Source organism: Pristis pectinata, chromosome 3 (genome assembly GCF_009764475.1).
Source record: "Pristis pectinata isolate sPriPec2 chromosome 3, sPriPec2.1.pri, whole genome shotgun sequence".
Lineage (NCBI taxonomy): Eukaryota > Metazoa > Chordata > Chondrichthyes > Rhinopristiformes > Pristidae > Pristis > Pristis pectinata.
In genome coordinates, this window is record NC_067407.1 from 4,762,999 (window position 1) to 4,779,248 (window position 16,250).

The window sequence follows — 16,250 nt, forward strand, 5'->3', positions numbered from 1 at the left end:
GTACAATTGACAATAATAAACTAATACCAATACCAATACATGTGGCAGTGGGATTTGAACTCAGGGTCTCTCGGATTGTTAGTCCGGGTACCTGGGCTGCTAGTCTGGTAACCTAACTGCTCTGTTCCCGCTTTGGCCTTTCAGGTGCTGGACATCGTGCGGACGAATGTTCGATCCATCATGCAGCGGGTCTGGAAGGTGCAGGACGTAGAAACTCTCCGCCTGTACCGTATCTTCAACCGGGTTTTCAGCCGCTTGCTCTGGAGCCATGGACAGGGCCTGTGGAATTGCTTCTCCAATTCCGGGTAGGTAACGCTGGCTCATTTAACTGCTTGGATTTGTTCGAGGAAGCAACGGGTCGAATTTCAGGCCATTGCAGGTTGTCCCTGGGTAACAAACGGCTTCCATTTTTACAGACTAACGGTCCGAGAGACCCCAAGTTGTAATCCCAGCGCCACAGGTGTGGGGACTTGCCGGGGGAGGTGGTGGAAGCAGATACAACGGCAACATTTAGGAAGCATTTAGGCAGACGCACGAACAGGCAGGGATTGGAGGGATATGGACCACGTGCTGGCAGATGGGATTAATAAGATAAGATAAGATTTCTTTATTAGTCACATGTACATCAAAACACACAGTGAAGTGCATCCTTTGCGTAGAGTGTTCTGGGGGCAGCCCGCAAGTGTTGCCACGCTTCCGGCGCCAACATAGCATGCCCACAACTTCCTAACCCGTAGGTCTTTGGAATGTGGGAGGAAACCGGAGCACCTGGAAGAAACCCATGCAAACACGGGGAGAACATACAAACTCCTCACAGACAGTGGCTGGATTTGAACCCGGGTCGCTGGCGCTGTAAAGCGTTACGCTAACCGCTACATTACCTCATCATTTGACCTGACATCATGGTCGGCACAGACGTCATGGGCTGAAGGGCCTGTTCCTGTGCTGTTCTACGTTTTATGTTCTGTTTAGCTAATTTAAGCCGACTGGGTATGAACGAATCAGTTTTCACAGACGTCCACAAGTTGACTTTGTCCATAAATTGGAAATTGCACAAAATTCTCTCGCTATGGTAACTGCACCTCCTCAGTATTGTAATGACTGGCATCAAAACACATAAGACCGATCAGAAAGAACAATTAAAAGTCAAAGTTGAGTTTATTGTCTACGACTCTATAACATTAGATGTGGACTGACGGCTTAAGGAGAGTCCAAGGTTATAGGGGTCAGTCAGGAAAGTGGAGCTGAGGTTAAGATCAGATCACCCACGATCTCATTCCACAGTGTAGGCATGAGGAGCTCATGGTTGACTCCTGTTCTTGCTTCTTATGTCAAAACAGTTGACGTCAGTTTATTGTCATATGCAGAAGTACATGTATGCACAGGAGCAATGCGGTTAGTGTAACGTTATTACAACGCCAGTGACACAGGTTCAATTGCGGCCAATGTCTGTAAGGAGTTTGTACGTTCTCCCCGTGTCTGCGTGGGTTTCCTCCGGGTGCTCCGGTTTCCTCCCACATTCCAAAGACGTAAGGGTTAGGAAGTTGTGGGCATGCTATGTTGGCACCGGAAGCATGGCGACACTTGTGGGCTGCCCCCAGCACATTCTCAGTAACGCAAAAAGACGCTTTCCACTGTGTGTTTCGATGTACATATGACTAATAAATATCTTATAAAAAACTTACTTGCAGCAGCATCACAGGCACATCGCATTAGTGACACAACATTCACAAGAGAAACATAAATTAAACATATAGACAGTTATATATAGACATATGAATAATAGAGAAATGGAGATCTATGTGGGAGGGAAGGGATAGATAGATCTTAGAGCAGGATAAAATGTCGGCATAACATTGTGGGCCGAAGGGCCTGTACTGTGCTGTAGTGTTCTATGTTCTATGTATTACTAAAAGTGAAGAGAGAGAGGAAATTAATTCTGCCTTTTGTAGGAACAAACGTATGTACAGTACATACATTGATCTTTTGAATTAAATAATATTATGGGACTCATTTGTATGTAGTGGTGTCCTTAAGTTGGGGCATCTGTAACCCAAGGATAGCTTGTATCTGGTAATGATATTTCATTAGTTTTACATGATTTGGAAGCCACCCATTCATGAACTGAGTGATTCAGCAGGTCGAGTCTCTGCCTCACCACTTCAGTGACCCAGGTTCAGTCCTGATCTTGGATGCTCTCTGTGTGGAACTTGAATGTTCTCCCTGTGACCGCGTTGGTTTCCTCTGGGTGCTCCAGTTTAAAAGTAGGTTAAAACGTGACTGTAAGTTACACCTTAGTGTATGTAAGTGGCAAATGAATCAAAGAGGAGTGTTTAAGAGGCATTTGGACAGACACACGAACAGACAGGGAATGGAGGGATATAGACCATGTGCAGGCAACAGTTTCTTGTGGTCTTGGGCAGAGCAGTTGCCAGGCTTGTCGTGATACATCCAGATAAGATACTTACTTTGGTGCATCAATAAAAATTGGTGAGGGCTAAAAATTGGTGATGGTCGATGGGGACATACCAAATTTCTTTAGCCTCCTGAGGAACTGGAGGTGCTGATGCACTTTCTTGGCCATGGCGTCTACGTGGCTGGACCAGGACAGACTATTGGTGATGTTCACTCCTAGGAACTTGACGCTCTCAACCCTCTTGACCTCAGCACTGTTGATGTAGACAGGAGCATGTGCACCGCCCCACCTCCTGACGTTAATGACCAGCTCTTTTGTTTTGCTGACATTGAGGTAAAGGTTGTTGTCATGACACCATGCCACTAAGCTCTCTATCTCCTTCCTGTACTCCGACTCATTGTTATTGGAGATATGGCCCACTGCAGTGGTATCATCTGCGAACTTGTAGATGGAGTTAGAGCAGAACCCGGCCACGCAGTCATGAGTGTATTGGGAGTAGAGTACGTGGCTGAGGGCGCAGCCTTGTGGGGCACCAGTGTTGAGAATAATTGTGGTGGGGGTGTTGCTGCCTATCCTCACCGATTGCGGTCTGTTGGTCAGGTTGGCCAGATGGACTAAGGAAGGGAACGAATAATCAAAGACCCCTCCCACCCTGGACATTCTCTCTTCTCCCCCCTCCCACCAGGCAGAAGGGACAAAAGCCTGAAAGCACGTATCTCCTTCCTGTACTCCGACATCGTTATTTGAGATACGGCCCACTACGGTGGTGTCATCTGCAAAGTTGTAGATGGCGGTCTTTAAGGTAATCCATTAATTGAGGGTTTAAAAGCAAGATCTGAAACCTCAGATTAATTTCATCTGGTCTCAAAATGTTTTAATTTATAATTATCAGCTCCTTAAAGGATTGGTGTGTGTGTGTGTGTGTGTGTGTGTGTGTGTGTGTATAAAACTGTAAATGTGTGTGCACATGTGTATAAAAATGTACATGTGCTTGCCTTGTGTGTGTGACTATGTGTGTTTGTATGTGGACATGTATAAATACACACACGTGTACAGATGTGCATGAATGTGTTTGTGCACGTGTGTATAAATTTACACACGCGTTTGCAACTGTGCATGCATATAGTATGTGCATGTAGATATGTCTGTGTATAAGTGTGTGGTCGTATGTGAGAGTGCGCGTGTGTGTGTATGTACCTGAAAATAAATTCCCCTGCAACGAGTGGCAGTTTAATCTGATGAAACTTTGGATCGGAGTTTAGGGAACGAACGTTTCTCCTCCCATCACATCTGCAGTGTTCTACCCGCCTTTTAATTTGGACATCAGGAGGAAGGGCAGAGCACTTTGGGAAAGTTTCAACTGTGCTATGTACAACAGTCATGAAATGGTTCAAGTCATTTTCTGACAAGGAATATACAGTTCCACCCCGTGAATCCCAGTAGTTCAGGGTTGTATAAAAATAAACAGTGACATGTGAGTGCTGGTGCGGGTTGGTTGGTGATGTTCTCACCCTGGAGTCAATTGGAATTGGAATTGGATTATTATTGTCACGTGTACCGAGGTACAGTGAAAAACCTTGTTTTGCATGCCTTCCATACAGATCATTTCAAAACACAAGTACATTGAGGTAGTACAAAGGTAAAACAATAACAGAATGCAGAATATAGTGTTGCAGTTACAAGAGAAAGTGCAGTGCAGGCAGACAATAAGGTGCAAGGGCCATGATGAGGTAGATTGTGAGGTCAAGAGCTTATCTTTAACGTACAAGAGGTCCATTCAAGAGTCTTATAACAGCGGGACAGAAGCTGTCCTTGAACCTGGTGGTATGTGTTCTCAAGTTTTTTTAATCTTTTGCCCAATGGAAGGGGGAGAAGAGAGAATGTCCGGGGTGGGAGGGGTCTTTGATTATGTCGGCTGCTTTACTGAGGCAGTGAGAAATGTAGACAGAGTCCATGGAGGGGAGGCTGGTTTTCGTGATGTGCTGAGCTGTGTCCACAACTCTTTGCAGTTTCTTGTGGTCTCGGGCAGAGCAGTTGCCATACCAAGCCGTGGTGCATCCGGTTAGGATAGTTTCTTTGGTGCATCGATCAAAATTGGTGAGGGTCAATAGGAACGTGCCAAACTGTTTCATCTTTCCTGTCAAATCAAACAAGTTCAGATTTTCCCACATTGTACTGAATTTACCAGAACTTTGATCAATCTCTTCACCTATCAATATCTCCCTGTAGTCTCCTTATGTCCCTTTCACAACTTCATATCCTATCTATCCTTTATCTATCATTAAATTCAGCAATTATAGATTTTGTCCCTCCTTTAAAGTCTTTATATAAATCATAAAACGTTGAGGCCCCTAGCACTAGTCTCTGTGGCACAAGAGAGAAAATAACATTTTGTACATTTTCTGTTTCAAGTTAGCCAGCCAATCTTCTATCCATGCCAATATGTCATCTTCAACACCATGAGTCATAGAGTCACACGGCACGGAAACAGGCCCTTCGGCCCAACGTCCATGCCGACTGTGTTGCCCAGTGAGCTAGTCCCACCTGTCTGCATTTGTGCCATAGCCCTCTGAACCTCTCCTATCCGTGTACTTATCTAAATAGCTTATAAATGTTGCTGATGTGCCCACTATTTCTGGCAGCTCATTCCAGATACGCACCACCCTTTGTGTGAAGAAGCTGCCCCTGATGTCCCTTTTAAATCTCTTGCCTCTGATCTTAAACCTCTGCCCTCTTATTTTTAGCACCCCTCTCTCTGGGAAAAAGACTGTGTGCTTTCACCCTGTCTATGCCCCTCACGATCTTATACACCTCTATCAGGTCACCCCTCAATCTCCTACGTTCCAGGGAATAAAGTCCTGGTCTACGCAACCTCTCCTTGTAACTCAGTCCCCCAAGTCCAAGCAACATCCTGGTAAATCTTTTCTGCGCTCTTTCTATTTGAATAACATCTTTCCAATAATAGGGCAACGAAAACTGTACACAGTATTCCAAGTGCGGCCTCACCAGCATCTCATATAACTGTAATATAGCTTCCCAACTCCTACACTCAATGCCCTTACTGATGAAGGCTAGCATGCCAAACCCCTTCTTCTCCACCCTATCTACCTGTGACACCGCTTTCTGTGAACTATGAGCTGTAATTTACTGCAATAACCTTTGCTGCAGTGCCACATCAAATGCCTGCGTGGAACAAGTGAATAGCCAGACCAGCCCATTGTCATCTCTGAAAGTACAGAGCAGGGAACACACTTTGTGTTCTTACAGAAAGCCAGAAGAACCTCCAATGGAAATTGAAACCCTATTATAAAATTTGATACACTCGCACATTGTGACGCCCTCTAATATTTCAGCATCCTAATTAGAGAAAGGATTCAGCTTGGTACTTATTTTGGCCTCTGCTGTTTTTAAGTCTGCTCTCGAAGCCCAGCATCAGTGACTTTGTCCTCTCAAAGATATGGAGCTGACATCACACTGTGCAATACAGGCAACAGACGCACTATATGTGTTTACCATCTTTACTCAATTCCATTAATGAGCCACAATGGCTTCTTTTGTAATAGTAGCATTTGCGGCAAAGCCATTAAAGAGTTTGTTGTTAATAATAAGTGGTACAATTTCACCCCGAAGCAGCTGTGTTCCACCATAAAACTACCAGTGTGAAGCTCACTAGCACTCACCATAATCCATTGACTCCACGAGCACAAATCAGTTCTGATCTTGGGTTGTTTAATGATATTAATTTCTGGGCGTTCCATTAATTTGCTTCCTGTGTGGACAGGACTCTCTGCACGAGGTTTGTGATCAGTCAGATTAGCACCTCAAGGCACCACTGTAGATGTGTGAGCAGTGATAGATGTGAAAATCAAAAAAAAACTACAGATGCTGGGAATCTAAAATCTAAAATTATTCAGTGGCAACACAAGTACATAGAATCAGAATCGGGTTTATTATCACTGACTTACATGACGTGAAATTTGTTGTTTTGTGGCAGCAGGACAGTGCAAAAAATATAAAATTACCATAAATTACAAAAATAAATGGTGCATAAACAAAGGAACAACGAAGTAGTGTTCATGGGTTCATTGACCGTTCAGAAATCTGATGGCAGAAGGGAAGAAGCTGTTCCTGAATCGTTGAGCGTGGATTTTCAGGCTCCTGTACCTCCTCCCCAATGGTGGTAACAAGAAGAGGGCATGTCCCGGGTGGTGAGGGTCCCTAATGATGGATGTCGCCTTCTTGAGGCACCGTCTCACGAATATGTCCTCAATGGTGGGGAGGGTTGTGCCTGTGATGGAGCTGGCTGAGTCTACAACCCTCTGCAGCCTCTTGCGATCCTGTGCTTTGGAGCCTCCATACCAGGCGGTGATGCAACCAGTCAGAATGCTCTCCACCATACATCTGTAGAAATTTGTAAGAGTCCTTGGTGACATGCCGAATCTCCTCAACCTCCTAATGAAGTAGAGCCACTGGCATGCCTTCTTCATGGTTGCATCAATGTGTTGGGCCCAAGATAGATCCTCTGAGATGTTGACGCCCAGGAACTTGAAGCTGCTCACCCTTTCCACCACTGACCCCTCAGTGAGGACTGGTGTGTGTTTTCCTGACATAGGGTTGTAAAGAAGGCGTACACCATGCTTGCCTTCATCAGTCAGGGCACTGAGTATAAGAGTCAGGAAGTCATGTTAAGGCTGTATAAAACTTTGGTTAGACCACATTTGCAGTGTTGTGTGCAGTTCTGGTTGCCCCATTACAGGAACGATGTTGTGGCTTTGGAGAGGGTGCAGAAGAGGTTTACCAGGATGTTGCCTGGATTAGAGGTCATGAGCTATAAGGAGAGGTTGGACAAACTTGGGTTGTTTTCTCTGGAGCATTGAAGGGAGACCTGATAGAAGTTTATAAAATTATGAGAGGCATAGACAGGGTAGACAGAGTCTTTCTCCCCAGGGTAGAAATGTCAAATACTAGAGGACAGGCCTTTAAGGTGAGAGGGGGAAAGTTTAAAGGAGATGTGCGGGGCAAGTTTTTTTACACAGAGAGTGGTGGCTGCCTGGGGTGGTATGGAAGCAGATATGATCGTGGTGTTTAAGAGGATTTTAGACAGACACATGAATATGCAGGGAATGGAGGGATATGGATCATGTTCAGGCAGAAGGGATTTAGTTTAATGTTTACATCATGGTCGGCACAGACATTGTGGGCTGAAGGGCCTGTTCCTGTGCTGTACTGTTCTGTGTCCTATGTCCTATATTCTAAAACAAAAAATGCTGGAAACATTCAGTGGGTCAGGCAACATCTGCGGGAAGAGAAACAGAGTCAACGATTCGGGTTGGAGACCCTTCGTCAGAGCTGGGAAGGAGACAGAGGAAGCTGCAGGGAGGGTGGGGAGGGCATAGGTTTAGGGTGAAAGGGGAATCTGAGGGGGAACTTCTTTACTCAGAGGGTGGTGTGAGTGTGGAACGAGCTGCCAGCGGAAGTGGTGGATGCGGGTTCAATTGTAAGACTTAAGAGAGGTTTGGATGGGTACGTGGATGGGAGGGGTTTGGAAGGATATGGTCCGGGTGCAGGTAGATGGGATGAGGCAGAAAATCAGGTCAGCATGGACTAGATGGGCCGAAGGGCCTGTTTCTGTGCTGTAGTACTCTGTGACTCTGTGAGTAGTTAGAGAGTGAGAACAGAGACAAAGAAAACATGGACCAAAAAAAAAGTAGAGGATGCAAAATGGAGAGCAGGAAGACATACCTGGCAGGTCAGTCATGCGCCTAGGCATGCCCTCCACTCCCAGAGAAAAATTGGAAATAAAGGCAAAAAGAAAAAAAACAAGTTGAACCAATATCACAGACAGATTACCGATACAGACAGAGAAATCAAATTACCTGAAGTTGTAGAATGTAGCATGCCCAGGCAGAAGATGAGGTGCTGTTCCTCAAACTTGTGTTGGGTGTCACTGTGAAGACCCCATCCTGTCTGCTTCACACAAAACTGAGAACAATGCCTCTCCCTCTGCCCTATCTAAAGCTGCCTAATCTCCAGCCCAAGTTAGGAGAACAAAGTCTGGGGGGATTGCCTATGACTCACGCAACAATTGGTAGAGTTGGCAGCTCTTCCTCCATGCCCCAGTCCAGTGACTTGAGGACAGAAACCTAGGCTGATGCTCTAGTGCAGTAGTGAGGGACCACTGCTCTGCTGGAGGTGACATCTTTTTGATTAAACATTAAACCAAGGCTGTGCCAATTCTTTCAGATGACCTTAAAAATCCAACTTGAAGCAAGCAGGAGAACGTCCCAGGTATGCTGGGTCAATAGTTATCTAGGTGCAAGTTATCAGCATGTTCCTCCGTCACAACAGTGACTACTCCTGTGGTGGTAAAGTGCTTTGGTCTTTGTGTGTGTGTGTGTGTGTGTGTGTGTGTGTGTGTGTGTGTGTGTGTGTGTGTGTGTGCGCGCGTGCGCGCGCATCAGTCTCCCTATCTTTATTGCTCCATTTCTCCCTCCCCCTTGTCTACCCTCCTTTCTTTCTCTCTTTTCTTTCTTTTAGGTTGGGTAGATTAATTGTCCACTGTAAATTGTCCCTATTGCCTTGGAGTCATCGAGTCATAGTGTCATACAGCACAGAAATAGGCCCTTTGGCCCACCTCGTCCATACTGACTGAGGGTTCTAAGGGATAGGGTCTATGAACACCTGGAGAATCATGGACTGATTAGGGACAGCCAGCATGGCTTTGTGAAGGGAAGATCTTGCCTCACGAGCCTGATAGAGTTCTTTGAGGAGGTGACGAGAAAGATTGATGAGGGCAGTGCGGTGGATGTGGTTTACATGGATTTTAGTAAGGCGTTTGATAAGGTTCCTCATGGTAGGCTTCTTCAGAAGGTCAGAGGCCAAGGGATCCAGGGAAGCTTGGCTGTGTGGATTAGGAATTGGCTTGCCTGTAGAAAGCAGAGGGTTGTGGTGGAACGAGTACCCTCGGATTGGAGGGCAGTGACTAGTGGTGTCCCGCAGGGATCGGTTCTGGGACCTCTACTTTTTGTGATATTTATAGATGACTTAGATGACAGGGTGGAGGGCTGGGTTAGTAAGTTTGCGGACGACACTAAGATCGGCGGTGTTGTGGATAGTGTGGAGGGCTGTCGGAGCTTACAGAGGGATATTGATAGGATGCAGAGCTGGGCTGACGAGTGGCAGATGGAGTTCAATCTGGAGAAGTGTGAGGTGGTTCACTTTGGAAGGACAAGCTCCAGGGCAGAGTACAAGGTAAATGGCAAGGTACTTGGCAGTGTGGAGGAGCAGAGGGATCTGGGGGGTTCATATTCACAGTTCACTGAAAGTTGCCTCACAGGTGGAAAGAGCAGTTAAGAAGGCCTATGGGATGTTGGCTTTCATAAATTGTGGGATTGAGTTTAAGAGCCGCGAAGTGATGATGCAGCTTTACGAAACTCTAGTTAGACCACACTTAGAGTACTGTGTGCAGTTCTGGTCGCCTTATAGGAAGGATGTGGAGGCATTAGAGAGGGTGCGGAGGAGATTTACCAGGATGCTGCCTGGATTAGAGCGTATGGAATATGAGGAGAGGCTTAAGGTGCTCGGGCTTTATTCACTGGAAAGGAGGAGGGTGAGAGGAGACATGATAGAGGTATATAAAATATTGGGAGGAATAGATAGACAGCCAGCGCCTCCTTCCCAGGGCACCAATGCTCAAGACGAGAGGGCATGGCTTTAAGGTTATGGGTGGGAGGTTCAGGGGAGATATCAGGGGGAGGTTTTTCACCCAGAGAGTGGTTGGTGCATGGAATGCACTGCCTGGGGTGGTGGTGGAGGCAGATACATTGGACAGGTTCAAGAGTTTGTTGGATAGGCACATGGAGGAATGTGAGATAGAGGGATATGCGGGAGGAAAGGGTTAGATAGTGTAAGGGTGGTTTGATGGATGGCACAACATTGTGGGTCGAAGGGCCTGTTTTGTGCTGTATGGTTCTATGGTTCGCCTGTCAACGCGAATCCCAATTTCCTGATTTGGCCCATATCCCTCTATTCCCTTCCTATCAATGTGCCTATGCAAATGTTGTGATTGTAACTGCTCCCACCACCCCTTCTGGCAGCTCATTCCATACACCCACCACCCTCTGTGTGAAAAACGTGCCCCTCAGATCTACATTAAATATTTCCCCTCTCACCTTAAACTAGTTTTATAGTTTTAGACTCACTTACCCTGGGAAAAAGACTCTATTTACCCATTCTATGTCCCTCCTAGTTTTATAAACCTCTAAGGTCACTCCTCAGCCTCCTATGTTCCAGTGAGGACAATCCCAGCCTGTCCAATCTCTCCTTGTAACTAAAGTCCTCCATTCCAGTCAACACCCTGGTGAACCCCTTCTGCACTCTCAGCTGCTACCACATCCTTTCTGTAATGCGGTGACCAGAATCATACACAATCCTGCAACTGCAGGCGAACTAATGTCTTGTACAGCTGCCACATGATGTCCCAGCTCTGATAGAACCATAGAACCATAGAAAACTACAGCACTGAAAACAGGCCATTTGGCCCTTCTAGTCTGTGCCAAAACATTATTTTGCTAGTCCCATTTACCTGCCCCCAGCCCATACCCCTCCAGACCTCTCTCATCCATGTATCTATCCAATTTACTCATAAAAGTTAAGAGCGAGCCTACATTTACCACATCAGATGGCAGCCCGTTCCACACTCCCACCACTCTTTGAGTGAAGAAGTTCCCTCTAATGTTCCCCCTAAACCTTTCCCCTTTCACCCTAAAGCCATGTCCTCTTGTACTTCTCTCTCCTAATCTAGGTGGAAAGAGCCTACTTGCATTAACCCTGTCTATGCCCCTCATCATTTTATAAACCTCTATCATATCTCCCCTCATTCTTCTCCGCTCCAAGGAATAAAGTCCTAACATGCTCAATCTTTTCTTATAACTCAACTCCTGAAGACCTGGCGACATTCTTGTAAATCTCCTCTGCACTCTTTCAATCTTGCTGACATCCTTCCTGTAGTTTGGCGACCAGAACTGCACACAATATTCTAAGTTTGGTCTCACCAATGACTTATACAACCTCACCAAAACATTCCAACTCCTATACTCAATACTTTGATTTATAAATGCCAGGATGCCAAATGCCTTTTTTTACAACCCTGTCTACCTGTGACTCTACTTTCAGGGAATTATGTATCTGAACTCTCAGATCCCTTTGTTCTTCCGCACTCCTCAGTGCCCTACCATTTACCGTGTATGTCCTCCCTTGATTTGTCCTTCCAAAATGCAACACCTCACACTTGGGCTCTTGTAAACCTCTTGTAAAATGTTGTGTCTCTAATGCTAAATGCCAGTGATGCTGCTGCAAGTAAGTTTTTCATTGTACCTGTGCACACATGGACTTGTGCATCTGAGAATAAACTCAGCTTTGACTTTGTGAAAAATATCTGGGATTGATGGGATTGGTCTTGGTGTTGGTTTATTATTGCCACATGTACCAAGATACAGTGAAACGCTTTTCGTTGTGTGCCATCCAGACAGATCAGTCCATATATAATTACAATGAGTTTGTAAAAATGGAAAACAGAATGCAGAATAAATTGTTACCATTACAGAGAAAATGCAGTGCAGGTAGACAATAAGGTGCAAGGGCCACGATGAGGTAGATTGACGCGAATGAGAGGTCCATTCAATAGTCTGATAACAGCGGGATAGAAGGTGCTCTTGAGTCTGTGGTGTGCGCCCTCAAGCTTTTGTACTTACGGGAGAAGGGAAGAGAGAGAATATCCTGGGTGGGATGTGTCTTGATTATGTTGAATCGCCAAGACAGAGGAGGCTACGGACAAGTGCTGGTAAATGGGATTAGTATAGATGGGAACTAGATGGTTGACGTGGACATGGTAAGCCAAAGGGCATGTTTCTGTGCTTATTACTGACTCAGAGGTTACAAATGGTGTTGAGATTGCTGCACATTAATTGATAAAGGAACCAGAGTTGTTTGATTGGGAGGTGATGGTACCTTTCTAGATGATGGTGGGTGTTGATTGATTCTTATCAGAAAGTTGTAGGAAGACATAGTGTGAAGATACCCTCAAAGGGCAACACCTATCTTAATGGCCCAGCAAGCAATGAGAGAAGCCTGAGGAAAGAGTGGCACCTACTGCTGTAGGTAAGGTGATGATGAACCACTGTCTTGCACTGCGACGACCCATGGGTGAAGCTGTATACAACATAACCAGGGGTGGGGGGGGGTCTTACCTCAGCGGCCAAGAAGCATCATTTTACTTTTGGTCTCAGTGGGTTTGACAGGGTAGATGCAGAGTTGATATTTTCCCTGTCTGAGGTGTCAAGAACCAGGGGAGTCACAGGCTTAAAAGAAGGAGTCAGCCATTCAGGACGGAGGATGGTGGATACATGGAACGAGCTGCCAGAGGAAGTGGTAGAGGAGGGTGCAATTACATTTAAAAGACATTTGGACAGGTACGTGGATAGGAAAGGTCTCGAGGGACATGGGCCAAATGCAGGCAGACGGGAGTAGACAGGAAGGCACCATAGTCGGCATGGATGAGTTAGGCCGAAGGGCCTGTTTCCATGCTCTACGACTGAGGTGGGAAGAAATTATTTCACCCAGAGTGTGGTAAATCTTTGGAATTCTCTACCCAAGAGGGCCGTGGGGCTCAGTCATTAGTGTAATTGGTTTATTATTGTCACGTGTAAAAGTCAACGTCAAAATTGAATTTATTGTCATCTGCACAAGTCCATGTGGGCACAGGTGCATTCAAAAACTTACTTGCAGCAGCATCACAGGCACAGAGCATCAGATAAGCAGCATTCACAAGAAAAACATAAATTAAACATAAGTTATACACATTTTTTTACAAGAAAGAACATAATCAGAACAAAAAAGAAGATAGTCCATTTTAGTGCAAAGTGATCAAAGTGGTCACAGTGTTGCTAAACTGTAGTGATTAGGGTTGTGCCGGTTGGTTCAGGAACTGAATGGTTGAAGGGAAGTAGCTGTTCCTGAACCTGGTGGTGTGGGACTTCAGGCTTCTGTACCTCCTGCCCGATGGGAGTTGTGAGAAGATGGCATTGCCCGGATGGTGGGGATCTTTGATGGTGGATGTTGCCTTCTTGAGGCAGTGCCTCCTGTAGATACTCCCGATGGTGGGGAGGGATGTGCCCATTTTGCATTAGGCTGAGTCCACTGCTCATGTAACAATAAAGACATGCAGTGAAAAACTTTGTTTTGCATGCCGTCCATACAGATCATTTCATCAAATCAGTACATCGAGGTAGTACAAGGGAAAACAATAACAGAATGCAGTAACAACTTTTAAAAGACAGTTGAACAGGTACTTGGAGACAGATGCTGGAATCTGGAGCAACAAACACAAAATGGTGGAGGAACTCAGCAGGTCAGGCAGCATCCACGGAGGCAAATGAACAGTAGACGTTTTGGATCAAGATCCTTCTTCAGGAAACGTCTCGAGGGATATAACCCTTCCTGATGAAGGGTCTCGATCCGAAAGGTTGACTGTTTATTTCCCTCTATAGATGCTGTCTGACCTGCTGGTATCTGCAGCATTTTGTATGTGTTGGACAGGTTCATGGATCGGAAAGGTTTAGAAAGTTACGGGCCAAATGCTGGCAATTGGGGAATCTTGGTCAGCATGGACCATTTGGGCCGAAGGGCCTGTGCTGTAGAACTCCATGAACTCTATGGCTATGACTCTTCATCTTCCTCATCCACTCTGCTCACCATTAACCTCACCTCTGGGATAGAGGCCCGAGAGAGACAGGAGCAACACTGAGTTGCTCCTCAAGACACACGCTGATTCATAAGACCTCATGTTATCTCCACCATCCAATATGATCAGAGCTGATCTTTTACCTCAGGGTCACTTTCTGCACTTGACCTATACCCCATGACCCTTGACTATACTTAGCGGCCCTTTCACCTTATTGTCTGCCTGCACTGCACTTTCTCTGTAACTGTGACACTATATATACAATAAGCTGGACTCTAGACCTCACAATCTCCCTTGTTGTGATCTTGCACCTTATTGTCTACCTGCAATGCACTTTCCCTGTAGCTGTGACACTTTACTCTGTATGCTGTTATTGGTTTTACCTGTACTACCTCAATGCACTCTGTTACTAACTCAATGTATCTGCACTGTGTAATGAATTCATCTGTATGAACAGTATGCAAAAGTTTTTCACTGTACCTCGGTACAAGTGACAATATTAAACCAATACCAATACCACTTCCTCTGGTATCTCATTCCACAAACATACCATTCTTTGTGTAAACAAGTTGCCCTCAGGTTCCTATTAAACCTTTCCCGTCTCACCTTAAACCTATGCCCTCTAGTCTTTGATTCCCCAACCCCGGGAAAAAGATATTCACCCCATCTCTGCCCCTCGTGATTTTATACACTTCTATAAGATCACCTCTCATCCTCCTACGCTCCAAGAAATAAAGTGCTAGCCTGTCCAACCTCACCCTATGACTTTAGTATTGGTTTATTATTGTCACTTGCACTGAGGTACAGTGAAAAACTTGTCTTGCATACCGTTCATACAAATCAATTCATTACACAGTGCAGTTACATTGAGTTAGTACAGAGTGCATTGAGGTAGTACAAGGAAAAACAATAACAGAATGCAGAACAAAGTGTTACAGTTCCAGAGAAAGTGCAGTGCAGGTGGACAATAAAGTGCAAGGTCATAACAAGGTAGATTGTGAGGTCAAGAGTCCATCTTATTGTACTAGGGAACCATTCAATAGTCTTATCACCATGGGATAGAAGCTGTCCTTGAGCCTGGTGGTATATGTGCCCTCAAGCTCCTGTATCTTCTGCCTGACGGGAGAGGAGAGAAGAGAGGATGACAAGGTAGCGAGAGGTAAAGACAGAGTCCATGGTGAGGAGGCTGGTTTCTGTGACACGCTGGGCTGTGTCCACAACTCCCTGTAGTTTCTTGCAGTCCTAGGCAGAGCAGTTGCCGTACCAAGCCGTGATACATCCAGATAGGATGCTTTCTATGTGCACTGATAAAAATTGGTGAGTGTCAAAGGAGATGTGCCAAATTTCTTTAGCCTCCTGAGGAAGTAGAGGCGCCGGTGAGCTTTCTTGGCTATGGCGTCTATGTGGTTGGACCAGGACAGGCTATCGGTGATGTTCACTCCTGGGAACTTGAAGCTCTCAACCCTCTCGACCTCTGCAGCTCAAGTCCTGGCAACATCCTTAGAAATCTTTTCTGCACTATTGCCAGTTTAGTAACATCTTTCCTGTAGCATGGCGAACACAATACTCCATGTGCGGCTGCCCCAGCGTCCTGAACAACCATATCACGACTTCCCAACTCCTATGTTCAATGCCCTGGCTTAGAAGGCCAGCATGCCAAAAGTCTTCTTCACCAGAGAGTACATGCATGTTGCATTTATGGTCTTGAGAAATGTGGCAAGTGGAAGTACGACAACGCCTGCACAATGTTTGCTCCCTTGTGGGGCATCAAACGCACATTACTTTGCTGATTTTGATGATTATAATCACAATGCTGTAATTTTATCGGCGGGACTGCTCGCTTGAAGCACAGTAAAGAAAATGTTTAAATATGGAATTTCGTTAGCCCTCTTCCTGTGGGAACGTGGCTGGGAGCATTGTAATGGAATAAGATGGTCTCGTTATGAAGTGCATGCTTTTAATTGGTTTGGGAACAGCACTGAGACGTATTACTGCACATATTTTAATAAAAACAAGAAGCTTCGAGGGAAAATAAGTTTGTTGTACCAAGGATAAGGAAATGGGATGAACTTCATTTCAATATTTTGTCCCCTG

At 45.5% G+C, this 16,250-nt stretch overlaps 1 protein-coding gene across 7 annotated transcripts in view; it reads left to right on the top strand.

Moving 5' to 3' along the window:
* ttll7 (tubulin tyrosine ligase-like family, member 7) overlaps nucleotides 1–16,250 on the top strand; it is a 215,743-nt gene that overhangs the window by 187,173 nt on the left and 12,320 nt on the right. For all 7 annotated transcript variants that reach the window (XM_052010663.1, XM_052010662.1, XM_052010668.1 and 4 more), the window contains one exon: nucleotides 145–305. In XM_052010663.1, coding sequence (XP_051866623.1) covers nucleotides 145–305 — 161 coding nt within the window. The remainder of the gene's footprint in view (nucleotides 1–144; nucleotides 306–16,250) is intronic.